General features: G+C 50.6%; 11 protein-coding genes across 11 annotated transcripts; 5 read left to right on the forward strand and 6 right to left on the reverse strand.

The window, feature by feature from the left end:
• On the reverse strand, positions 1-1221 carry BJX68DRAFT_223716 (ER membrane complex subunit EMC3). The gene is made up of 5 exons (XM_071038187.1): positions 1093-1221; positions 998-1031; positions 578-944; positions 360-521; positions 1-299 (listed from the first exon to the last, which is right to left on the reverse strand). Exons 1-5 carry the CDS (start codon positions 1140-1142, stop codon positions 109-111), a joined length of 804 nt encoding a protein of 267 aa, XP_070906123.1. The 5' UTR covers positions 1143-1221; the 3' UTR covers positions 1-108.
• Positions 1222-1292: 71 nt separating this feature from the next.
• Positions 1293-2359, forward strand: BJX68DRAFT_15771 (signal peptidase complex subunit 2). Its single transcript, XM_071036793.1, has 3 exons — positions 1293-1463; positions 1574-1872; positions 1970-2359. The coding sequence occupies exons 1-3, from the start codon at positions 1421-1423 to the stop codon at positions 2264-2266; spliced, it is 639 nt and encodes a 212-aa protein (XP_070906124.1). The 5' UTR covers positions 1293-1420; the 3' UTR covers positions 2267-2359.
• BJX68DRAFT_15768 (methylenetetrahydrofolate dehydrogenase (NAD(+))) lies at positions 2232-3991 on the reverse strand. The gene is made up of 4 exons (XM_071036791.1): positions 3640-3991; positions 2849-3482; positions 2705-2794; positions 2232-2649 (listed from the first exon to the last, which is right to left on the reverse strand). The coding sequence occupies exons 1-4, from the start codon at positions 3834-3836 to the stop codon at positions 2566-2568; spliced, it is 1005 nt and encodes a 334-aa protein (XP_070906125.1). The 5' UTR covers positions 3837-3991; the 3' UTR covers positions 2232-2565.
• A 117-nt stretch (positions 3992-4108) lies between these two features.
• On the reverse strand, positions 4109-7302 carry BJX68DRAFT_223723 (F1F0 ATP synthase subunit alpha). Its single transcript, XM_071038188.1, has 7 exons — positions 7118-7302; positions 6770-6939; positions 6572-6628; positions 6394-6514; positions 5861-6326; positions 5750-5755; positions 4109-5525 (listed from the first exon to the last, which is right to left on the reverse strand). The coding sequence occupies exons 1-7, from the start codon at positions 7187-7189 to the stop codon at positions 4747-4749; spliced, it is 1671 nt and encodes a 556-aa protein (XP_070906126.1). The 5' UTR covers positions 7190-7302; the 3' UTR covers positions 4109-4746.
• Positions 7303-7460: 158 nt separating this feature from the next.
• Positions 7461-9111, reverse strand: BJX68DRAFT_223729 (2-hydroxy-palmitic acid dioxygenase MPO1). The gene is made up of 5 exons (XM_071038189.1): positions 8922-9111; positions 8833-8856; positions 8722-8781; positions 7761-8655; positions 7461-7702 (listed from the first exon to the last, which is right to left on the reverse strand). The coding sequence occupies exons 1-4, from the start codon at positions 8952-8954 to the stop codon at positions 8200-8202; spliced, it is 573 nt and encodes a 190-aa protein (XP_070906127.1). The 5' UTR covers positions 8955-9111; the 3' UTR covers positions 7461-7702; positions 7761-8199.
• A 335-nt stretch (positions 9112-9446) lies between these two features.
• On the forward strand, positions 9447-10335 carry BJX68DRAFT_15900 (DNA-directed RNA polymerase II subunit RPB7). The gene is made up of 4 exons (XM_071036816.1): positions 9447-9841; positions 9892-9972; positions 10031-10200; positions 10257-10335. The coding sequence occupies exons 1-4, from the start codon at positions 9593-9595 to the stop codon at positions 10264-10266; spliced, it is 510 nt and encodes a 169-aa protein (XP_070906128.1). The 5' UTR covers positions 9447-9592; the 3' UTR covers positions 10267-10335.
• BJX68DRAFT_15928 (uncharacterized protein) lies at positions 10176-10677 on the reverse strand. Its single transcript, XM_071036825.1, has one exon. It carries the CDS (start codon positions 10574-10576, stop codon positions 10274-10276), a length of 303 nt encoding a protein of 100 aa, XP_070906129.1. The 5' UTR covers positions 10577-10677; the 3' UTR covers positions 10176-10273.
• Positions 10678-10691: 14 nt separating this feature from the next.
• Positions 10692-13348, forward strand: BJX68DRAFT_15878 (uncharacterized protein). Its single transcript, XM_071036811.1, has 2 exons — positions 10692-11584; positions 11653-13348. Exons 1-2 carry the CDS (start codon positions 11276-11278, stop codon positions 12979-12981), a joined length of 1638 nt encoding a protein of 545 aa, XP_070906130.1. The 5' UTR covers positions 10692-11275; the 3' UTR covers positions 12982-13348.
• A 375-nt stretch (positions 13349-13723) lies between these two features.
• BJX68DRAFT_260836 (putative RNA interference and gene silencing protein (Qde2)) lies at positions 13724-16974 on the reverse strand (the record flags this gene model as incomplete). The annotated part of the gene is made up of 4 exons (XM_071043991.1): positions 13724-15196; positions 15249-15493; positions 15559-16685; positions 16754-16974. 4 exons carry the CDS (start codon positions 16972-16974, stop codon positions 13724-13726), a joined length of 3066 nt encoding a protein of 1021 aa, XP_070906131.1.
• Positions 16975-18917: 1943 nt separating this feature from the next.
• Positions 18918-22226, forward strand: BJX68DRAFT_15953 (Zn(II)2Cys6 transcription factor). The gene is made up of 7 exons (XM_071036831.1): positions 18918-19445; positions 19517-19928; positions 19980-20202; positions 20271-20302; positions 20354-21127; positions 21180-21878; positions 21932-22226. The coding sequence occupies exons 1-7, from the start codon at positions 19321-19323 to the stop codon at positions 22130-22132; spliced, it is 2466 nt and encodes an 821-aa protein (XP_070906132.1). The 5' UTR covers positions 18918-19320; the 3' UTR covers positions 22133-22226.
• Positions 22227-22666: 440 nt separating this feature from the next.
• BJX68DRAFT_223746 (nucleic acid-binding protein) lies at positions 22667-24059 on the forward strand. Its single transcript, XM_071038190.1, has 3 exons — positions 22667-22726; positions 22785-23390; positions 23455-24059. Coding segments are annotated over exons 1-3 (1047 nt in total). The 5' UTR covers positions 22667-22724; the 3' UTR covers positions 23894-24059.
• Positions 24060-24157: the final 98 nt, after the last annotated feature.

Genomic DNA, 24157 nt, shown 5'->3' on the forward strand with positions numbered 1-24157 from the left:
ACAACCTTAATGTTTAAAATATACTGTCTCTAGATCAATCGATGACGAACCCCTGTCAAGATGATATAAGACAAAAGCTAGACGCGGAACCCATCATCATGCCCGATATTACGCTTCGCCGGCACCATACTTGCGCAGGACCCTCTCCTCAATACCGTCCAAAATACAGAAGTGCTCAAACACCTCCAAGTTCTCCGCCTCATTCAGATACATTTTATGCGGATCCTGTCCAGGCTGGAAAGGGTTCGCCCCCGCAGCAGGGTTCATGGGACCCATCTGTTGGGCCATATGGTTGGCAGCTGCCAGCAAATTAGGCAAGGGTCAAAAGTGAAGCCGGGTTCCTCTAACGGGATACTCACCATTATCACTACCGAGAATAAATCCAAAAACACCTTGAAGACCAAACAAATTCAGGAAGTACCATGAGAGACTAGATACCCATCTCACATCCAGATCACGGGTCATGACACCGGACTGCAGCATGGACTTGAAGCGGATGGTAAGAGGGAAGGGAAGTTTCACTGTTCCAACTTCGTTAGTGGTTTATCTGGAGAGGCGATGACTGCAGACAGCTTACAAATAACGAATCCCGAGAAGAAAGCGTTGATCCAGCTCATAATTAGCGTCTGCGGAATCATCATCATCATGTTCCCCTTCATCATGCCCATCATGCCCTCCATAGCGGCGGGATCCGTCATCGGGTTAGCGGGGGGTTGTCCGCGACCATTGGGGTCTTTGAGGAAAGCCCCGTTCTGGAATCCAGTAACAAGGTAGTTCTTTCGCATCTCAAAGGACTCTTTGGAGAGAACAGCCGAGGCATGGTTACGTAGGTTGACGGCACGCAGGAGGGTGAGGCGCTCGCGGGATTCAGCCAAAGTTGCGGCAGGCTTTGGAGGAGTGTTCATCAAAACCGTCGCGTAATGACGGAGCATACCAGTCAATATCTAGCGCAGCTTGTTAGCATTGAGCTACATATATAGAGTATAAAGCAACATACCATGACCACGGTAATGGGAATCAGGATCCAGTAGCTGCGGATTTCGAGTTAGCTGGTCCCATTGACTTGAGTACAGCATGAATTGAAAAACGTACAATAGAGCCGGATCCCTAAGGATCGTTTGCTCCACGCCTTGCAGTGCCATTTTTGATAAGTGGACGGGCCGACAAGATACAAGCTGGTGGTGCAGTCGAGTGCGAGGTGCTGGAGGTCCAAGATCCCCACAAGCTCCGACAAGGCGGCGGGCGAGCCATTCGGGGTCGAGGTACTGCCGCTTTTAACCCCGAAAGGGACAGCTCGCCGCAATTGACACCTATAAAGTAAGCTGTACCACGACGAGAGATTCGAACTCTGTCTGCTTCGGACTCTAATCTACTCTCGGACGGTCTCTTTATACTGCACTCAGGCAGTAATAGCTTCAATATGGCTTCAGGCGCAATCAAGGTGCCTGTTTACTCTCCCAATGGTGAGCTCTGATCCCTGGGCTACAGTGCTCTTAACTTGATTATTGATAGAACCCTCTTCTTCCCTCTCTCAACTGTCCAAATGCTAGAGTACTGAATATCAAATATACAGACCTCAAATCAACCACAGACGACGCCCTCATCCCGTACCTAAGCACCCTCCCCCAACCATACGCCTTCAAACAGGACCACACCAAGACAAACATCCGCTTCCTTATAGGCTACAGCGCCGTCGCAATCGCCGCATTTACATTTTACGCCGATCGCAAGCTGGGGTGGGAAGCGACGCAGTCTCCATGGGTCATTGCTGCCGTTGTCTCATACTTCACTCTCAACTCACTCCTCACGTATTGGGTCTGGGCGGTTGAAGCTAGCGAGGTCTTCCGAGGGACAAGAAGGTCGGGCGAATCGGTACGTATACTTGACATCCTAGTCATGGATACTTGAAGAGAGAAGTGTTCTGGGTTTGCGGCAGCGGTGGTATCTAGCTAATGCAGCGAGCTTATAGATATCGATTCGGTCCTCTGTGAAGAAGCATACGCCGCTCTACAAACTTCAAGTTCAGTACAAGTCTGCTTCGGGGTGTGTTCTAGAGGAGAAAGAAATCGAGGCGCCATTCACGGCCTGGTTTGCCGGCGATGGCACGTTCCATCCTGAGCCCCTACGGAAATGGCTTGCGAAGGAGATTGAGGTGCTTCGTCTAGCTGCTGGTGAGACTGAAAAGAGGACTGGCGGCGTGGCCAGTGTTGTGGGAGTGGAAGAGGCCGAGAGTAAGGGAAGCAAGGGTGCCAAAAAGCGAAGGTAGATACAGTGCTGCTGTTTTGCTTGTGGTAACTATAAGCATGATGTTTGGGTTCGAGAAACGGGTTTTCTGATTTATCTCCTCTTTAAGAGCTGGCACCGAGTTTTATGGAGATCAGCATGGTCATGCTTAATGGTTTGGCATTCGTATCAAGATGGCTTTTTGTAGTTCTAGTCTAGAAGGTCAGAATGTCTAGAAAGGGCGTATTAACGCACAGAAAAAGTGTAAAGCGGAAAAACAAGAATCTCTATATCTGGCTACGTTTTATATCATGTCTGGCTCAAGTGCCGTCTCCGGCTGTTCTACGAGGCAGCTTCCAGAGTTCCGGGCCGCTCAGTTGCAGCGGCAGGCTTGATGTCATCCAGTCTCTTGTTCTGGATGAGTCTCTGTTGAACAGTGTCAGACGCATTCATTAGCTATATAGCGAGGGTCTCGACTTACCAAGAGGTTCCGAAGCAAGACAACAATAGTGACCTTGCCAATTGAGGGCACGAAGATGGAAGCCTTCTGCTTGACTTCGGGACCGAAGTTCTGTTTGTTATTGTATAAGCATTGCGCTACATAGAGATTATGTCAGAGACCTACCTTCTCGCTGGAGAAGTTGATGCACACTGCACCGTCTCTGAGCAGGTTGGTATCGAACTTGTACTTCTCCCCAGGAACACCGGAGATGACCGTGTCACACAAGGGCACAATATCCTTCAGTTCCTTGCCCTCAACATCCTCGACCTCGTGTCTACCCTTCTTCAACCCCTCACCACGGGTGAACTTCTGAATACCAGTGATATCAACGCTGTACACACAAGCACCGTCATTCGCCAACAACGCAGCAAGCGGGCGTCCGACAACTTCTGAACGGTTCACCACGCAGATAGTGTGACCGTGGAGACGGTTTCCATAGGGCAGAATCGTGTTGTAGATGTTCAGGTATTCCAGGATCTTGATGACGGCAAGTGGCGTGCAGGGAAGGAGGCACTTTTGGCGCTTGGTTTCCGGGTCGAGGAAGCGGATGTTCTGGTACATGTTGAAGATGTAACGGTGGCTGAGGCCCTCTACATCCTTGGAAACGTCGACAATCTGCTGGAGGTACTGGTCTTGTCGGTTGTTGAAGATGGGGTAGTATACGATGATGCCGTCGACGTCGGAGTCGACGTTCGCAGCCAGGATGGCTTCTTCGAGGTTATCGCGGTGTACTTCGCGGAGGGAGTAGCGGTATCCACTATATTCAAGATATAGAACTACGTTAGCTACGAGGTAGAGAAACAAGTGCCGGCCCGCGCGTGAGTGCGTATACTGAGGGGTACCAGCCGGGACTCGCGACACAAAAAGGGCAAAGAGCAAACGCAAAGCTGAAGCAGGTACGAAAGAATGCTCACTTTTCATGACACGTCTTCTCCGTCCATTGCGCATACATCAGCGCAGCAGGGTCATTGTTGGCCAGGAATCCGACCAGGTGAGGCGGCTTCTCCAAGGTCTTGACACCCTCCAAGACTTCTGCGAGCAAGCCGTTTGCGACATTCTTCGAGAGCATGACCTTGCAAGAGGTCTGGGCTGGTGCTGTAGAGGTAGCCATCTGTGCGCTGGGTACGATGTCCAAGGTATAGAAATCTGAAAATGAGTCAATGCCTTGTCCTGACCGAGTGTCTTCCGATGGCGGAGGGGTCTCGAAGAAAATTTGGTCCGGGAAAACTATTCGCTTATCGATAAACGATCATCCCGCATTCGGCCAGTCACCAGAGGCTCAGTGACCTCATTCAGCTTCAATTACCTCTTCCGCTAGATTAAATCATAGGAAAAAAGATTGACCGGATTCTCAGTTGCCGCGAATGGCTTTGAGAGGATTAGCTGTCTTCATGCTATAAGGAGCGTTGGACCCAGGCATAGGCAGGCAATGGCGCAAAACAGATGCGATGAAGAGCTGAGATTCTTAGCAATTACTCAACATGATAGAGATAGCACACAAGTACCGTTCTATGTCGCGACCATCAGTCATGTACCACGGGTGTACCATATAGCCCAAAAAACCTATCCATTCGATTGAGTATAGCATAAGAATCAACCAGTAGTATAAAACAAACAAAGGAAATCATATTCAGGCTGCATATATGTAGACAAAGGAACCCTAGCCGAGGAGCAACCGAAGAGCATGCAACTCCCTTTTCCCATGGACTTGCGAACCCAGCCAGTTGCTGTCCGATGTGATCCCTTGTCGCGCAAAAAACATCTAAACGTACAGGATATTATTTCATATTTTTAGTCCGCTCGGCCACCATGTCTCATGCTTCAAGGCTACAGATATACCAGGTTGCAATGGCATCAAGGTCGTGCCCGGATTACATCTGATCCCGATGAACCTGAAGCTCCGATGAACAGAAAAACAAAACAGTGGGGTCAATTGTACAAGCTATCTTGTCTATACACACAGAGTCAGGAAATGAAACAATACATGGTGGGCTAAATCATCAAAGTTGCCTCTGGCTCACCTATGCGTTGAAGGACTTGTTGAAGGCGGGGATGATATCCTTCAGCTTGGCCTCAAGCTCCTTGCTGACCTGGCCCTCCTTCTCAATGGTCTCCTGGACCTCGGGGTGGTTGCTCTTGAGGTGAGCGAGGAAGTCAGACTCCCATGTAAGGATCTTGTCGGTGGGGATGGAGTCGAGGTAACCGTTAACACCTGCGAAGATAAGGGGAACCATGTCGGAGACAGCCATGGGGGAGTACTGCTTCTGCTTGAGAAGCTCGGTAAGACGCTGACCACGGTTGAGGGTCTGCTTGGTGGAGGCATCGAGATCGGAACCGAACTGGGCAAAGGCAGCAACCTCACGGTACTGGGCCAAGAACAGCTTCAGGGAACCAGCGACCTGCTTCATGGCCTTGACCTGGGCAGCGGAACCGACACGAGAGACGGAAAGACCGACGTTAATGGCGGGACGGATACCCTTGTAGAAGAGTTCGGCTTCCAAGAAGATCTGGCCGTCGGTGATGGAAATGACGTTGGTGGGAATGTAAGCGGACACATCACCACCCTGGGTCTCAATGATGGGGAGGGCAGTGAGCGAACCACCGCCGTGCTTGTCGTTCATCTTGGCAGAACGCTCGAGGAGACGAGAGTGGAGGTAGAAGACGTCACCGGGGTAGGCCTCACGACCGGGGGGGCGGCGGAGCAGCAGAGACATCTGGCGATAAGCGACAGCCTGCTTGGAAAGATCATCGTAGATCATGAGAGCATGCTTTCCATTATCTCTGAACCATTCTCCAATTGCTATTTTTTGAGAGGAAAACGTTAGTATAATCATGATTGCGACTTGATGCCATTGCGAGTTTCCGATGGTGGTAACAAGCAAAATAATGGACGATGAAGTATGTGGGGTATGGGGATAGTGAAGGTCCAACGGTGTGGGACTAGCGCGAGAAATTCAAGTAGGGGCCAAAACTGAAATGGGGAATGGGAGAAAACTTCGCAAGAGAATGGGGCTAAGTACTAACCGGTGCCTGTTTCAAATAAGAGGAAAACGTTAGTATAATCATGACTGCAACTTGATGCCAATGCGAGTTTCCGATGGCGGGAACAAGCAAAACAATGGACGAGGTACTAACCGGTGAAGGGAGCAAGATATTGCAAAGGTGCCGCCTCGGAGGCGGTAGCAGCTACGACAATCGAATATTGCATAGCATCATTCTCCTCGAGGGTCTTGACGAGCTGAGCGACGGTAGAACGCTTCTGACCGACGGCGACGTAGATACAGTACAGCTTCTTGCTCTCGTCGGTAGATTTGTTCCAACGCTTCTGGTTGAGGATGGCGTCGAGGGCAACAGCGGTCTTACCGGTCTGACGGTCACCAATGATCAACTCACGCTGACCACGGCCAATGGGCACCATGGAGTCGACACACTTCAGACCAGTCTGGACGGGCTGGTTGACGGAACGACGGGGAAGGATACCAGGAGCCTTGAGCTGGGCACGGCTCTTGGAGGAAGCGTTGATGGGGCCCTTGCCATCAATGGGGTTGCCGAGAGCATCGACGACACGGCCGAGAAGCTCAGGGCCGACGGGGACATCGACCTATACGTTTTGTAAGTACGAATCATGAAGCTGATACTGTTGATATCAGGTGGTGGGAATGACATACAATCTCTCCGGTACGCTTGACAACCTCACCCTCCTTGACGAGACGGTCGGACCCGAAAAGCACAACACCGACCTGGCCGGCTTCAAGGTTCATGCACATTCCCTTGACGCCAGAGGCGAACCTATCAAGCTGTTAGTTCGAAATCATGAGGTGTAAAAGGTGATATAAGGTTACGTACTCAACCAGCTCCTCAGCCTGGACATTGGTCATACCATGGACACGAGCGATACCGTCACTGTTGAGCAAAAACTCGAGTCAGTCAATTGCTTCATGTATTATTTATCGATTTCGGTGTGTTTTCGGTGATATATCGACGATTTGGGCGATAATGCTGCCGGCACCGAATTTTTCGGCAGGGTAAAAGGCGGCCACGTACCCGACGGAAAGGACACGTCCAGTTTCGGCAAGGCCAGATTCCTCCTGGACACCACGAATTCTCTGCTCGAGGATGGAAGAGACCTCGGTGGGCGAAGCCTTGGCCTCAGCAGCGTAGGTACGAACCTGCTTGGAAGCAGCAGAGAGGGGGCCGGGAACAGCCGCGCGAACCTGTTGACCGGAAGCAAAATTTGTTAGCCATTGAGCAGGGCAACCACAACGCGTCGATGTAGTGTAGAACGGAGTGCGCTATCGAGAGAGGCCATTGACGGTCACATTGAGATAACTTTCGGATGGCAGACGGGCAAATTGCGTCGTCGTCGTCGACCCGGGCAGGGATGGAACTCACCGAGGCGAGCCTGCCAGTGGCAGTGGCAGCCGCAACGGTGCGGCTAGACTGCCGCAAAGCGTTCCTGAACATTGTGAAGAGGGTTCAGAGGAGAGGGAGAGTGGTTTCTCTGAAGAAGAGATGTAATTGGGGGAAGAGGTGAGAGGAGAGGAGGAGTGTGGATGGATGGAAGGAGAGCTTTGTCGTCGGGGTTGGGAGGAGGATTCTCAGAGGTCTGGGACTAAGCCTATTTTTGCCGAGCGCTCAGCAACCTCCGAACCCGCCCTAGTGCGCTCACGGGACACCCCAAGAAAAACAGTACCCGCTGGTTGAGTCTTGATACTGCGACATATCTTCTTCTACATGTAAATATTTTGGTTTTAAATTACATTTAACTCTAACAACAGCGAAGTTTTCTACTTGGTTTTCCCTCGAGAGTCGTGGTGTGGTGGTGGCTGGGCGGTTGGTGTTCCGGGCCGACCAGTTGGCAGTCCCAAGTTTTCCTTTCTGGTCACCGTGTTTGGATTTTTCGGATCTCCGGATATTCATCGTCACCAGCTTAGTCATGCATATCGTTGCTAACAACCAAGACCATTGTTACAGCCGGCAAGTGTTTCTCCAAACTCTACAGGTATAGGAATGTCGCTGATGGGACATTGTACAGCTTCCTCGCACTGGCAAGGCGATTACCTTATGAAAAGAACTGCGTAGTTTGCTTCCCTTTACCCGACCTTGAAGCTTCCACGGGTTGCCCCCACGGGTCTCAAGATGGAGCCTCTTCATTCTTGCCAACTGCGGCCGGGTTTACATCATGATCTCGACCTCTGCGCGACTGTACATACTCCTACACTATTATGAGTTGCTGCCACGCGCGACATACATCCAATGTTGTATTAACAATATCAGCCAGTGATCAGCACAAGCTGTCAGCATGCGTCCAACTCACAAAACACTATCAATCACAAGTAGCTCCTGGGAAAGCGGGAAATTCGCATTAACGCTACACAGCAAGCACATATTCATAAACACAGCCGTAATCATCGCAGGAAGCTTGTGCATGGGACAGAACGAGCTTAGGACTCCTCCATCTTCTGGTCCACCTCTCAGTTCGCGGCCTTCTTATTACTCTTGTCCTTGAAAGCGGCAATCTCCTTCTCCACGCTGGCATCATAGCGAGCCTTCAATTCGGGACGGTAGCCGAAGAAGAAGAGAATCTCCATCCAAACAAAGAGAGGAGCGAGCAGCAAAGCCTGGACCAGATTGTCCAGCAAAGCCGGGGCACGACCTTCAAAGGCGCCGTGGCCGATGAATTGCAGTATCCAGGATACAACATGGATTCCACCAAACCAATAGTTAGCTGTCATCCCGTATGTCGCAAGGAGATGGTTGCCAAGCGCCGCAGCACCGATTATAAATGGCGCGACGATGGCCCCTGCAACCGGCTCCAAAAGGATGTAGAAGGTGGAGTACACGAATGCTCCGATCGTTCCAACATTGGGCGGTAGATTTTCAAACTGGAGGACTTCAGGGAGTTTGATAAGGGTAGGGGAGTTTGAGGCCTATCAGCTTGTTAGAATAACTATCGAGAGCGTGGCGCACTGGCGCACTGGCGCAACGCAACATACCATCGCGATGCCAGTGAATAGGAGTATCGGCACACATGTTATATGAATCGCAACGTTTACCTGGAGCACAATAAGTCAAGATGCAATCGTGGGCTTGAGCAGGAGACGAACTGGATTATTATGGTATGCACCATACTATAGGGTGTAGATGTAAGCGAAATGCCATTGCCTTACACGACCATGCAACCACAGTGACTTACGAAAAGAAGCTGTTTTTCAAGGTTTAGGGCCATTTTGAGATTGTGAGAGTGGACAGCTGAACGAGGGCGCAAAGCAGAGTGAGTGTCAAGATGGAGAAAGGGCTGGATCCCCGCAAAATGAGTTGGTTTGGAGTGTCATCGTATGAGCCACTTAAGTCGTACGTAGTATTAATGCCAGCGAATACTCAATAATAGTACACAAAACGTCATGTGCAAGCCTCGGTTTGCTCTCACAGCTTCTCTAAGAGGTCATGTGACCAGTTCCAGCTCTGGGTCTGAACCGGCGAGGTCCTCAACAACAGCTTCATTGTGAGATTATTCCCCGGCTCTTTGACGGCAAGTCGCCTCCTCGAATAGCTCCCGTCGAGAGTATTCGTTTCGAGCTGGCGCTCCTTTTTTAGTTGTTCTTGGTATTTTATTGTCTTGCGAGCGGCCTTGCGCTCCTGATTTTTCAATCGTTTATCGTCTTGCACAGCGTTTCCGGTCTTTCTGCTGATCAGAACACGCTACGCCTTACGAACAGCTATCCTATATTACGCTCGTGAAACCTTAATCTCGAATTCTCTCACGAAATCAAGTATCAGATATCGGAATTTGGCGACGAGCTTCTATTTCTCCGGTGTCGGCCAGCCCCTCCAAACAGCGTCGATCGAACCAGACGATTTCTCGCCATGTTTTTCCTCAAAGAAGAGACCAAGGTCATTTCATTACACCCTTCCTACTTCGGACCGAATGTGCGAGAGTATCTCATCAACCGTCTAAACGAGGAGGAGGAAGGGCGATGTACCGGTGACCACTTTGTGATATGTGTGATGGACATGGTGGACATTGGCGAAGGGAGAGTGCTACCTAGCAATGGGCAAGCAGAGTACACCATCAAATACCGAGCGATTATCTGGAAGCCATTTAGAGGAGAGACCGTAAGTTTCGGTCTTATACGACTGCTGGTTGTGTCTAATCCGTATCTCAGGTGGACGCCATCGTCACATCCGTGAAGCCCACTGGAATCTTCACTTTGGCCGGTCCTTTGTCAGTTTTCATTGCTCGCAAAGTACGTTGGTTCATGTGCCGCTTTTTGCTTTCATGGGTTGAGCTAATGACTTCTGAAGAACATTCCTTCCGATATCAAATGGGAACCCAACACAGTGCCGCCACAGTATACCGATCACGCGGATCAGGTCATTGAGAAGGGAACCAGCCTGCGACTCAAGATTCTCGGTGTCAAGCCAGATGTTGCTGCCATTAATGCGATTGGAACAATCAAGGAAGATTACCTAGGGTCTGTTGCCCTGCGCAAGATGTGTCAATCACTGCTAACGTTGCTCTCTATTGCAGGCCTCTTTAATCCTCTCCTAGCGATCACGACGATTACGACTATGAAAATGAGATATACCGCAGAAGAGCGCTGAACCTTCCGGCCGCCGCGCACTACAGTACGTATCAAACCGCGAGGACTGTCCTGATGCTATTCGCCATGGAGTTTCACTTGCCAGGAATGATACGAATGAGACGCAGTGCTTCTGTTCCCCCGTTCCCCGGGTCTCGCGATGGGCAAAGGCTACTGATTGCGACGCAGGCGATCTTGTTTGTGAACAGCCAAAATTGTTTGCGAACGCCGCGGGAAGAAGCCAGCGCTCCCTCGTAAACAATGCCATATAGAGGGCAATATACTGATATACTCAGCCTTGTGATAGGAATCAACACATATAACATAGAGCAGAGTAGCCGAATAATAGATGGGTGTCTTCACGTTCTCAGAGATGACGATTTGAGTTTAGTGAGTTGCCCGAGAGACGTGGCTAAGACTGGCTTTCGGGCCCGGGGCGTGGAGTGGTGAAACACTGGTGCGTCCGGCGCATGTGGAAACCCGCAGTCCTGGAGTCCTTGGCCGTTATTTGCGTAATTATCGCTGAGGACGGGCTTCATTTCTTATTGACTGTTGTTATTATGATTGACCTAGCCTGTAGCATCGCCCAGCGCAGCCGAGTAACCGACTTACTCCCCCGTGCTTTGAGGCCTGAGGTCGAGTCGTAGAAGAAGCTGGCCCTGTCCCTGTCCCCTCCTTCCGCATAATAATAATAACAATAAAGAGACACGGGATTCCAGCCCTTGTCTTCAATCAACGTCGGGGTTCCCGCATTCCTGTTCTCCTCTTGTTCGTGCGCACCATAATCTACGCTCGATCTAATCATAATAAATCACTGTGCGACGCCTTTCCTCGGTGGACGCTCTTCAACCGTGGTTCGTGTCTTCCACAACCAAACAATCGCCTCCACTTCCAGGTTGACTCTCAAATCTACTCTCCTTTATTTACGTTTCTACTTTTGCTTCATATTCCGTCCCTCAGGTTCATCATGTCGTTGAAGGACGTGTACCAGAGGTTTCTGAGTGACCCCAGGTCGGCTCCTCTGGCCCCTGACGTCTCGCTGATCTATATCACCTCCACTACCGAATTCAACGGCGCCGAAGCCGTGCTCAAACACCTCACCAAGCAGCAACACATTATCAAGACCAATTCGCAAACCGTCATCGATGCCGTTCAAGGCTCCAATGCTCTGTCGCTCGATATCGAGACTGCTCTTCAGTTTGTGTCTGGAGGCGGAGCGTACCTCCCTAACCTAGACGAGACTTTCCTGCTGGATCGCGTCGCGAAGTTCCCCACGGTAGGCGCCGGCCCATTGCCTCGTTCTAAATTTCCGGCAGGTACTAATATCGGTGATCGCTGCTGTAGATCCATATCGTTCGCTTCAATTCCCAGAATCAAATCCAGAGCGTCAGAGTCTACTGGGACCAGGCTTCTCTTCTGAAACAGGTTGAGGTCATTGGAAACCGCTCTCGCAGCTGGCCGGTTCGCGATGCGGATAAGCAAACTCGCCTGATTAGACTGGCATCAAACTCCGCCCCAGCAGACAACGGCGCACCCCAAGTTAAACCCTCGTCCACCGCCAACAAGGACGATGTTCCCCAAGCGCCTCCATCCCCAGGCAAGAAACACATCAAGGATCCGTACGCGGCCGACTCGCTATTCGACCTGATCTCTCCCAGCAAAGATGGTGCTGAGCCTGTTCGCCTGCCTCGTGCTCCTGCCTCTGCAAAGCCTCCGCCTCGTGAATACAATGAGCTCTTCGTTGGGGATGAAGAAAATGACGCGCCTGACGCGACCCCCTCGCGCTCCCGTACGGTCGCCCCCAAGGCTGGCGCAGGGAAGAACTACCGTCCGTCTCGTATCTTTGATGCCGATGAAGTTGAGGATTTGAAGGAGGCAACCCCCGTCGCTCCCAAGGCCGGCGCGGGTAAGAACTACCGCCCATCTCGCATCTTCGATGACGATGAGACGGCCGCCCACGAAACCCATGAACAGATTGCCTATCGCGCGAACACGAAACGGTTTGACCATTTTGAATTAGGTGGCGACAACAGCAGTCGTGAGATCAAGCCCACCGCCTCGCGTCCGGGCTCTCGCCATGTCAATCACTGGGACTTCCAAGATTTCGAGACTCCCGAAAAGCCCCGGCGTAAGCCACGCGGTCAAGAAGTTCGTCATTTCGGCTGGAGCGACGACGAGCCCGACCAGGACTCACCACCAGCCAGGCCTCGTGTCGTGCAACCTAGACGGGACGCTGAAACACACTTCCAGTTGACGGACGCCGAGGAAGAGCAGAATGGAGCGCGCATCATCCGGTCCTACCAAAACAAGGGACTTGGTCTCTACAAAGACACCTTGTACGCCGAGGCAGATGAAGGAGTTGCAGAGGAGAGCGCAAGACCCAACAGTGCCGAGGAACGCCCTCTGTCAGTTGTCCATAATGGCCCCAACCGCCAGAAAGACTTTGCAAGTCACTGGGACGTCACAGACGAAGAGCAGCCTGCCAACGGTAATGTCAACCACGAGAATAAGAAGCCACTCGCCACGACAGACCGACTGAAGGCAGTCAAGATGCTGGAGTCCTCGTGGGATACTTACGATGAGGCATCAAAGCATTGCAAGGCCACTCCCCCTCCACACCGCCGGGCCTTGCGTAATGTCAACCAAAGAAGTTGGGAATTCGATCAGGAATAAGAAAAACACGGGCATGACGAACCCGACGAACTCAATAAAGAAGGACTGAGAAAAGCAAAAAACCTAGTGAAAAAAAAACATCCGGACAATACTTGAACGGCTGATTTGGTCAACGACACATGTATCGATGAACATGACTAACTACTAACCATGGATATGCTTCGTTTTGTCTCTTCTGAGCTGTCTGTGTTTTGAGGCCTTATGTACCTACATCGTCTTTCTTTTCCAGCATCGGCTTTTCCCACTCAGTATCCATTTACCCCTCCGGCGGACTTTTTTTTTTCAGACATCATATTTTAGTTTTGTCTACATAACTGTACTTTCTAAGGCGTTGTTTTAGTGTAATATCATACCCATTGTTCATCAACCTACCTACTCTGGTGTTGTACTTGGACTTAAATAAAGGCACAGTTCAATGTACTTCTAATAATAAACTTCGAGGATAGGTTGCTCAGCATTGAAGTTCATTTTTTGTAGTAGTGGGTGCTTTTGTTGAAGGTGCTTGAAAGGAATATATATCCGTGGCGCAAGTACAAAAAAACATCGATTCATTCTGATAGCTAGCTACGTAAACCGTAAAGTAAAAACGTAAAACTCTTTCCAGGTTATTCAACCACATAGTAACTAATACTCCAGCAATCATGATCAAGGCACTCGAGCACATAGATACCCGGTTGTTGATTTTCGCTAATTCACACCCACGACACTAGATTTGAGAGACCAGAAAGCCACGGATGTTAGATCAAATGTAGAACATCGTATCCGCAACATTAGGATGAATTCTAACATCTGAGTCATCAGCTCGGAGACTCTGCCCTTCACCAGTAATGACACTCCCGCTCGGCGTCGCCGGATCAAACACGCGCGAGAGGTAGCAGCGTGCTCTTGTGCAGACTAGATCGGCATAGTAGGCTGGCGGACAGATACTGACGGCCTTGGTGGCACGTCCGAAGAGGTAGCACATGTGGTGTGTCATGGCTTCCAGCATGTCGGCCGTGTTCTGGTGCGGGGCCGAAGGCTTGAGCTTTCTGAAAATCTCGTCCCAGACGGTGTAGTAGTGCGCCGGACGTGCGGTTCCCTTGAGCGCAGTGTGGGCTTGTAGGAAGAAGTCCCAGTTCCTCGCCTCTGTGATTCCGCGGTCGACGACTGTGCCGTTGACGGGATTGTTGGAACGGTCTGCGTCCTCCTGCTTGGTGGGGTAAAAGCGTGTATGGTGTCGCTTGCCGACGATTATTATGGAGAATTTGGGGAGACCCTTCTTTGTATCAGATGCTGGGTAGATGTCGCGGGCGGCGGATTTGAGGAGCGGGAGTTCCTTTTCCGTGACAAGGTCGTATTGGCCCTCGGAAACACCATCGCGGTAGACAATGATGTTCTCAGGGTATGTGCCTTTATGAGTTGCGGCCCAGCGGTGAAGATGAGCTTTAAGCATAGAGTCAAGGTCATCGACTATCTCCTTGCGGGATTCTTGGATACGGATCTCGGCAGGCCATTGGCCTAGGGAGGAGTCGATAGACGCGACCATACCTGCGACACTAGGAGCACCGTCGGCAGAGCCTGGAGAGGGATGGGTGACATCTATACCAAGGAGAATTGTCTTCCCAGAGCCAATAATGCCGAGTTCATTGGGTTTCACTATCTGGTTGATTCCCCCGAGCTTGAGGTTGAACTTGAGGCCGACGTTGGCAAAATACTGCTCTTTCCGCTCTTTGAAGCGTTCAGCTAAAACGTTGATGTTGCGGACGCCATGACGGACGTCGCAAGCTAATTTGACGCAATTATAGATTCCGGCATCATTGAATGGGAGTATCGTGAGAATAAGGGACGGCTGGTGTTGCCGCATGAGCCCGGCTATTGCGGCGTTGATATCTGCCTCGTAGGTGTTGCGGTTTAGTACAACACGTGTTCCTGGTTTTGGGAGCTGCGCAAGCACTCCAACCTCGTTGAGTTTGGCAGTGAATTGTTTCAAACAGTCGTTCAAGTCTTCGGGTCCTCCAAAGTGTTGTCTGTCGCCAGGTGTGGCGATGAGCAACCAGGTCCAGTTGGCGAGCTTTGACGACGTCGAGAACCTAACCGATTTCATGTTCCAGCTACCCCCAATGGGCGCAATCTGTTTCTGATTTGACTTGTTGTCCTTGTAAAAGACGTTTGGAGGGGGTAGGACGCGGCCTGGTACTGTGACTAGATTAGGGCTGGTCTGGATACCGAAGTCGACCTGTCCACGGTTAGTTTAAGCACAGCTGCATTTCTGAATATCATGTACGCACCAAAGTAGGATTGGGGGATTCTCCAATTCCCAAAGTCTCTGTTCCTCTGTTGACAATAGATAGAGCATTCTGTGCCGGGGTCCGAACAGCGAACTTTAGCATTTCACGCGTTTGGTTTGGTGTGAGTTTCCCCTTGGCCGGCTGGCCTGGCTCAACCCTGCACACTTCCACGGGTAGATACGATGGCTGAGCCTTCGTTCCGACGTTCACAACCGGCATGTTGGGGTTGACAGTGATGTTATAATCTGTAATTGTAATGGTCAGGTTTGTTCCAGAGAGTGGAGGAGCTTCGGCTTGAATGAAGACTTACTGCGCTTGAAGAATTCGGCTACAGTGATGTATGATCCCGAAGATTTAGGGCCCGCTTTGACCGGTTTCTTTCCCTTCTTACCTTTGGGCCCGGATGATGCAGTTTGCTGGCCGGGGGCATCCAGGAAGAACTGTACCTCTGTGGGCCCTGCCCCCATTTTTGGCACCTTTGGTGGATTGGACAGTGAGCTTCCATCATGGGGAGTGGCGAGGTCGCTGATCGTCTTAATTCTTGGTATCACCTGTCCCTTCTTGCCCTTGCGTTCGATGTGTGTGACGCGGACCCTGAGTTTCGAGAGGAATTTCTTGAGGTTATATACGTTGGAAGGACCCGTCCGCTGAAACTCGCCAATAACCTGGTCCAAAGGACCATCTTGGTAACAAGCCACGTATTTGACCTGAACATTGACTAGGATGCGTGCCGTCGCAGCACGAGCACTCACAAAATATCCTCGGAGTGCTTCGAGACCCCACCCCAGATTAAACTTCTCCGCGAGGCCATCGTGTATAGCATAATGTTTGTTGGCACCAATAGAAGCAATGGCGTCGGCAGACTTGGGCTGGTAGCCGATAGCGATGTTTAGCGCCTGCACAATGTGCTCCTTGGATTCGAACATAGCGGAAGCATCGGACGAGGTCAAGTAATTCAGAAGACTAGCAGGATCAACCTGACCGGTGTACTGGCAGCTTACCCGGAAAACCTCAGGGTTTTCTGGATACTCGTCTTCATAATCGCCGCGGTATCGCACATCAAAGGTAACCTCCACATTGTCCTGGTCTAGGACCTTTACATGTGATATCAGAGTCGACCTGTAATCAGTCACAATGCTCTTTCGGAGCTGGGGAAAATGCTCTTCGAGCAAAAGACGGAAAACCTGCTTTCTCTTCTTCACGTTAAGCGCCTTGGTGGACGAGCCACCTTTGACGTCGACATGATAGCGATATAGGCCCTTCCCGGTCAACTTCAGTTCAAAGTAATTGGCAAATAACTGTACACTTTTGCCTCGCGTGCCGTAACCGGGTCGCTCAGGATGCGATATGGACTTTTCTTTCTTGACCAGAGCACTAGCGAGGGCATCCTCTGTTTGGGTCACTTTCGTACTCGGGGAGGGAACGCCGCCAGGGGGGCTAGTTGACCAGGATACGTCTTTTAGCCAAGTCGTATCACCCAAAAGTACAAAAAGATCATTACTTACGAGAAAATTGCAGGACCTTGGTCAAAGTGGCCGCCACCGCGCCCTCCGCCACGACCACCGCGACCTCTGAAGCCGCCTCTGTCTCCTCGATCACCTTGAGCTGGCCGGTAGGGAAGGTCATTGAACATTCCACCACGGCCGCCACCGCGATCACCACCCGCTCCGCGGCCTCTCCCGCCGCGTCCGCCGCCCCGCTGCGGTGGGCCTCCCGCTCCGGACATCGTAGATTATGAGTATGACGGCGAGTGCCAGATGGGCGAAGGATTGCTGAAGCTCAGAGCTCAATAATAATATGTTGAGATGCAATAGGTAAGTAAAGTGATGATACTAAAGTGAACGTAACAGATAAGCTTGGGTCGGAAAAAGAGAAGCTCAGGAGGAGCTGGTTGCTGGGGAATCTTATACGTCTAGCTTCCCCACCAGAAGGACCTTGCCTCAGGAAAAGAGAAAGGGAATCCTTGCGCAAGGCTTTCATGCGTGATTTGGGTGCCAGGAATATGACACTCGCCGAGACTGATAATTGGTCGAGCGTCGTTTGTTGTCTTCACTGGAACATGGGTTCCAACTGATCAGTTCGAATCATAGGTTAGACGTGTTAGACAAGACGGCTGCCCGCAAGAAGCGACTCGGAAAAAGCAATTAATTAAAAAGAAGAATAATAATGCTCACGACTTGGAAAGTGCCCAAGGCTAACTTGATTCACCTCTGGCTCTGTTTTTTAGGCGTGAAGTAAAGAAGAACAAGATGGAAATAATAGTCAAGGCTGTCACTGTAGTTTTTAAGGTCAACCAACATTTTGGAAGCATCTAAATGCACAGCGATTAGTATACAAGGCAATACTTTCAGACGCTGAAGCCCATCAGGCATCTTCATTTCAAGAGTCTAGGACTATGGGAGAAATACATATCAGATTTTACGATCGGCCAGCTCGGGGGAAAATACGTTAGAGCCCATAAGCTTATTCTTTAGTCGATGCGCCCCTGTCATGGACTGCATCTCGATTTCTCAGTGACAGTTGACTGGAGCTTCCGCCGGCCGTTTTTATACTAGTATTGTTGTACCCCGTACACATCTTACCAGTCATAGTAAAAGTCTACCTTCATGGTTACTACTGGGAGGAGGTCATAACCAAAGCATGAGATGGTTGACGAGCTGTCCTCGACAGGCGCACAAAGGCTATTATTATTGTGCACTTTCTCTAGGGTCCGTTCTGAGCCTCGAAATGATCGAGATGGTTTGATGGTATCTCTCTGAGCCCTGGATTTCCGAACGATCCCCCGGGCCCATCAGGACTACTAATATGAGCCAAAAAAAAGCAAGCTTCAAACCTCCAGACTCCAGAGCGGCTGCGCGGGCCAACAACCCTCCGGCGTCTGTTTTGATTGGGCTGAGCCGCGTTGTGTGACTCAGTGATCCAGCAGAGCCACAGTCTAACATGACCCTTACAACCCCCCAGCAAATGAAACGTGCATGTTTAACGGGGATCAGGCCCAAAGAACGAGCGAGAGCCTTTCAGCCCCCAGGCTAGAGTCTGGTTCTGTCGGATGGTGACGAAGACGGCGGCGTGATGGAGCCCCCAGCTCGAGATGCCAGGATATTGGCTGACAATGCGAATTGCTCGAAAAAATCTTCCTGCAACAACGTAGACCACCATCGTCTGGCATCGACGCCGTGCGAAACCTAGAGTTTTCAAGCGACCAAAGAAGCAAGCTCGACCTGACCGCCTTCAATGGTGATAACGGAGATAAAATCATCTCCATCACTAAGCAGGCCTAAGAAGTCCAGCTCGCTCCGTTTGCGGATTCTTCCCCTCCTTCCTGCCGTCAACAGGAGGAGTCCCTCGTGTCTTCTAACAGCGGTCCAGGCATCCAGATAACGCGTCATTTCTTCCCCTGGTGGCCCGGGTTGCTGATTGGTAGTCGAGCTCGGCCCTCATCGACCTCACCATCTCCGTTCACCTGGGTATCTTGGCATCAAGCCTCTGCGCGATAACATCCTACCTTCGTCGCCTATCGAGGTGAACTCGTGGAGCAGTCCGCCTACCATATCGGCGTCGGCGCAATACTCTCAGTAGCTGATTCCTCTCGACCTGCGAGTTCGCCTTCTTCTCTACCGCATCTCCTCGCACTCGCCCTACCCCTCACTTTCTACAACTGTCAGTACGCTCCAAGTCGAATTTCAACTACGTGCGCAACAACACCGCTGAGTTGCTTGATAGAAAAGCCGGACCGGTTGTACCTCAAATTATTCTTGAATCGTCGATTGATTTTTATCTTCTTCAGCGGGTAGGCACGACTCGGAAGCGCCTGGTAGTTGAATCGCTGAGTCCACATCGAACCCGAGAGGGATAACTGGGTCGGAATCGGAAACATTGAACTTGCGCTCTCTCGAATTCTCGAATTACAGGGAACGAACCGGCCTACCATCGCCTGCAGAGACGCTGCGCGATTAACGCTGACTGTTCGCCTACTATTCGCATTTTCCCAAGACGTTGGTGTCGACCGGCCGCTTGGCTGCTTCATCATACACATCGATCCTCAATATTAGTTCCTGCTGCGGCAGTCAAAATGAGTCCGACACCACCGTCCACGACCTCTTCCAGCAACGGCGGGGTGTCCCCGGAAGGTCAGTTTAGAGTCGTCCGGAAACGAAATCGAGTGCCCCTCTCATGCGGCCCTTGCCGCCATCGAAAGTAGGCTTTCCACCAATATTCTTTTTCTTGCAAGCCATGCCTCAGAAAGACAGACTCTAACCTCTCGCCAGGCTGAAATGCAATCGTTCCAATCCGTGTGAGAATTGCGTCAAGCGTGGAGACGCACATTCCTGCACGTACGCACAGACAAATTCTCGAAAGAAGATTTCCGCAAACCAAGCTGCTTCAAACTCTCCCGATGACATGCAAAACAGAATTGACCGACTGGAGAGTCTGGTCCTGTCGTTGATGACCAATGGGTCTCAATCTGAAGGCCCTGCCGCCGCCATGGCAGCGATATCTGGCACAAGCAGCAGCGCGGGCTCCGGTCAGCATGGTATTGACCTGGAAGTCGACGATGATACACCTATTCAAGAGGAGAGTGACACTGAGCAGGTAACCAAGTCATTCGGCATCATGAAAGTGGACAATAACAAGTCCTACTACATCAGTGATGCACATTGGGCGTCTGTGCTTAGCGAGGTAAGCCACCAAGCTGGAAACTTTATATCGCATATCTAAATTGTTGCACAGATATCAGAAGTTCGCACATATTTCAACACGCACAAGAAACAGTATGAAGAACAGGTAGAGAAGCTGAAGGCAACTCGTCTCCCCACTGACGTACCTGGTTCAACCCTGCTTTTCGGGGCAATGAAGCCAACGAGCCGAGCGGAGATTATGTCCTCATTTCCTTCCAAGTACACGACAGACATACTAATCTCGCGATATTTCAACTGCTATGACCCTGCAACTCGTACGTGACGTCCCAATGACCTTCGCTGCTTGGAACCTCTGTTACCGGAATACTAAATCCATTCTCAGATTTCCTCCACGGCCCTACCTTCCAAGCTCAGGTAAGCGAACCCTCAGCGCGGGTGCAAATAATCTCTAACTTCTGGCCCTAGTATAATAAGCATTGGGAAGATCCTTCCCAAACTTGCATTGTCTGGATCGGAATGTTGTTCGCCATGATGCGGTTGTCAATGCTGTCGTACTATCGCGAAGGTGACGAGCCTCCAGAGTTTCGGGGCAAGTCTATAGACATGGCGGGCACATTCAGGAACTTGGTGGCGATGTGTCTTACACTGGCTGACTATACAAAGCCTTATCCATATCTCATCGAGTGTTTAGCCTTTCACCTCCATGGCGATTATTGCCAAACGAAAGAGGCTGATATATCTGTATGGGTGTTGAACGGCGTCATCGTTCGGCTGGCCATGAGAATGGGCTACCACCGTGATTCCAAAGCTTTTCCCAATATCACGCCATTTCAGGGTGAAATGCGCCGGAGGGTTTGGGCCTTTGTTCGGCAAGCCGATCTCCTGTTTTCCTGTCAAGTTGGATTGCCCAGCATGATTAGAACCGGAGACAGCGACAGCGACCTGCCGCGTAATCTCTATGATGACGATTTCGATGAAAACTGCAAAGAGCTACCCCCGTCACGACCCCCGAGCGAGCCCACCCCGCTTTCCTATCTTATAACCAAGTCGCGGCTTTCATATGTTCTCGGCCAGGCAATAGAACAGACGTCTTCACTTCAGAACGCGTCTTATGACAAGGTCATGGAAATGGATTTGGAGCTCCGCCGCGCGCGGGACATGATCCCAGAGCATCTCCTTGTGCGTCCTATCGAAGAGTCTCCGCTTGACTCACTGGTTCTCATCATGTCACGTTTTTCCGTAAGCTCTTTCTGACTGCTTCTCGCATTTATCATACTGACAACCCTTGCAGGTGATGAGTGTCTATCACAGAGCACAATGCATTCTTCATAGGAAATACCTTATTCGGGCACGGGAGAATCCCCGATTTACACATTCAAGGAGGACTTGCATTGATTCTGCTATGGAGTTGCTACGGTTTCAGACGATGCTCCACGCGGAAACACGACCGACAGGTCGGCTGAGGAGTCGCCAGAATCGAGTAACGTCTCTCAGCGCCAGCGATTTCTTGCTTGCTGCAACCATTCTATGCCTTGATCTTTACCATGGATACCAGGTGCCTAATGCCGCCAGGACTTCTCCTGATACATATGCTTGGGGTAGGGAGCGACGAGAGGAGATCCTAGCTGCTGTACAGCGAAGCAAAGACATATGGGATGAGCTTCGGGATGAGACCATGGAAGCATGGAAAGCTGGCGGTGCGCTTGGAGTCATGCTCAGCAGGCTCCAGCGGGGTGGTCCCGAGGCAACTCCAATCACTCCAGCATTTGAGCCTCATGACGAAAAACAAAGCGCTGCGATGACCTTGGGTCTGCTTAGCAGTGGCATGACCCCTCTCAGTCAAGGCGCGCCGTTCAATGATATGGCGGCAAAGGCTGACACCCCCTTACCGGCAATCCCAGGCTTCGGAGCGGACGCAGTACCCGGCGCTTCCTCCGTGTTCAACAATATGTTTGGTCAGATGCCAGAAATGCAAGTCAATCTAGACTGGGTTTGTCACCTCTTTCCCGTATGCCATCAGTGCCCTGGCTGACCATGATTTAGGATGCATGGGATAACTACATTCAAGGCGGCGCGCTTGATCCGTCGAGCTCATGGTGGTCGCCAATGGATATACAACAACAGACTACTAACCCATTATCTCCGACCCAATTACCGACGCAAAGTAACACTGCTCGAACACTACCACGCACGAATAACATGTTCCCTCAAGGCAACGGCTACGAACATGACGGCGCTACTTAGGTTTCAACTAATTTGTTGATACTCCTGGTGAAAATCCTTTTGACCGTTTAAAGGCACGCGTATTGTCTTTGCATTTATACCCCGTACTATTCCGACCTTTCGGGCACGTGAAAAAGTCAACTTCCAGGTGTCAGACTTGTTTCTGTTGTGGTGTTCTGTGGAACTTCCTTACTATATATTCTAACCTATGATATCCATGTTTGTTAGTGATTGTTGTTGTCTAGGGTTCTTGGCATTTGTCGGTTTTGTACAAATATGCTCTCCCCTCATGGTGTGTCCATATGTTTATTATGATGGGAGTATACGATATATTTATGGGGTGAACAAGAAAATAACCTTCGTGGAAACTCTCCAGCTGAGAATAATTGAATAACTATATTAAGAACTAAACTTATGCAACTGTTATTTCATACCTGTTAACTCTGAATTGAAGTTTGGTTCGAGGTGACTTGTGCTGGTTATCGTTATCAACACGTGACAACATCGGAGCATCTCAGCATCCGCAGCCTAGAACTTTTGCACGATTCTGTGGATGTTGAGAACCTGTTTACCAAGAAATTCAATTTATACCGATTGATTGGCGGGAAACAATATGTACAGTATCACAACCTTGGGGAAGCATATAGCGACTAGCTAACGCGAATCTCTGCAGGTATTCCCTTCGGCGCACTGCTTGTCGACTTTTATCCTCGCCCACTCCGCTTCTCGTCCGGTCGAGGTTAGCCGCGGTGTCGAATCCTCCTCATCATATACCTCTCTGTCGAACGATATCTCAAAGTGAATGGGCTAGGAAGGGCTCCCAGTCGATAGCCACCGATACAGGTTCCGCGATCAAGACGACAGCTACGCCTACAAGTCCCACATCCGACGCACCAGAGTCATCGACACAATGCGAAGCCGACAAAGTGCAAGAAGCCGTTGAACAAATTATAGAAGTTCCACCAGAGGTGAAAGATACATCATATACTGCTGCAAAGAGCAGCGCATCGGCACCAAACTCTGCGTCGAATCCAAGTTTTGACGTTGATCTTTCGCAAATCAGAGAAGCGGCCGCGGGTGAATCAGAGGCGGAGCGGAAACGGCTCGAGGAAGATAGCTGGGAGAGTTTCAGGAAGAGACAGTCAGAGCCAAAGGAGACGGTATTTCTCGGCAACCTTTTTTACGATTTGACTGCGGGAGATTTGAAGAAGCACATGTCGAAGTTTGGGGTTGTTCGTGCGGCGAACATTATATATGACGATAGGGGTATTAGTAAAGGGTGAGCAATCTCAATCATCCTATTTCTGCCTTTGGTCGACCTGGGGCTGATATTGTCCTTGCAGATTTGGCTACGTTCAGTTTGACAGATGGCAGTCCGCGCAGACGGCAATTGAAGCAATGCACATGAAAATCTTCCAAGGGCGCCGTGTCACCATGCACTACTCCCACTCCAGCCTCATCGCTAACCGAGAAGCAATACAACCCTCAAAGGTGCTGTACGTCGGAAACATGCCGTTTGAGATGACGGACCGCGATTTCAATACTCTTTTCCGCAACATCAACAATTTGATTGATGTTCGGGTATCAATGGATCGTCGGACAGGCCAATTCCAGGGCTACCTTCATGCGGAGTTTACAGACATTAAAAGTGCAACAATCGCACTTGAGAGACTCTCTCTGAAAAGACCGTATAAACGAAAGCTTAACGTGACGTTCTCTAACAACGTTCGGCTGTCCAAAGGAACCGAGTTGGTTATGCCGGCCGACATTGACAAAATATAATATCACTGAGCAAGCATTTTGAGGCGCCGGGGCGGTTTTATTCGGGATCGGATCCAGGAATTGAGTGTACTTTTAGCGCGAGCACTTGTATATAAATCTGATGTAAAATAGAGTCCGTTACATTAATCCCCTGCTCTGGGATCGGTCAGCACATAGCTTTTTATGCCATTGCTAGGTACACGTGACTGAAAGGGACCTCGGCTGGTTGTGGTCCTCCCGATCGGCTCTCAGCGGCGCCGAACCCCACGTTTCGAGCATCTGAGG

This window comes from Aspergillus pseudodeflectus (assembly GCF_044049435.1).
Source record: "Aspergillus pseudodeflectus strain CBS 756.74 chromosome Unknown BJX68scaffold_1, whole genome shotgun sequence".
NCBI classification, from domain to species: domain Eukaryota; kingdom Fungi; phylum Ascomycota; class Eurotiomycetes; order Eurotiales; family Aspergillaceae; genus Aspergillus; species Aspergillus pseudodeflectus.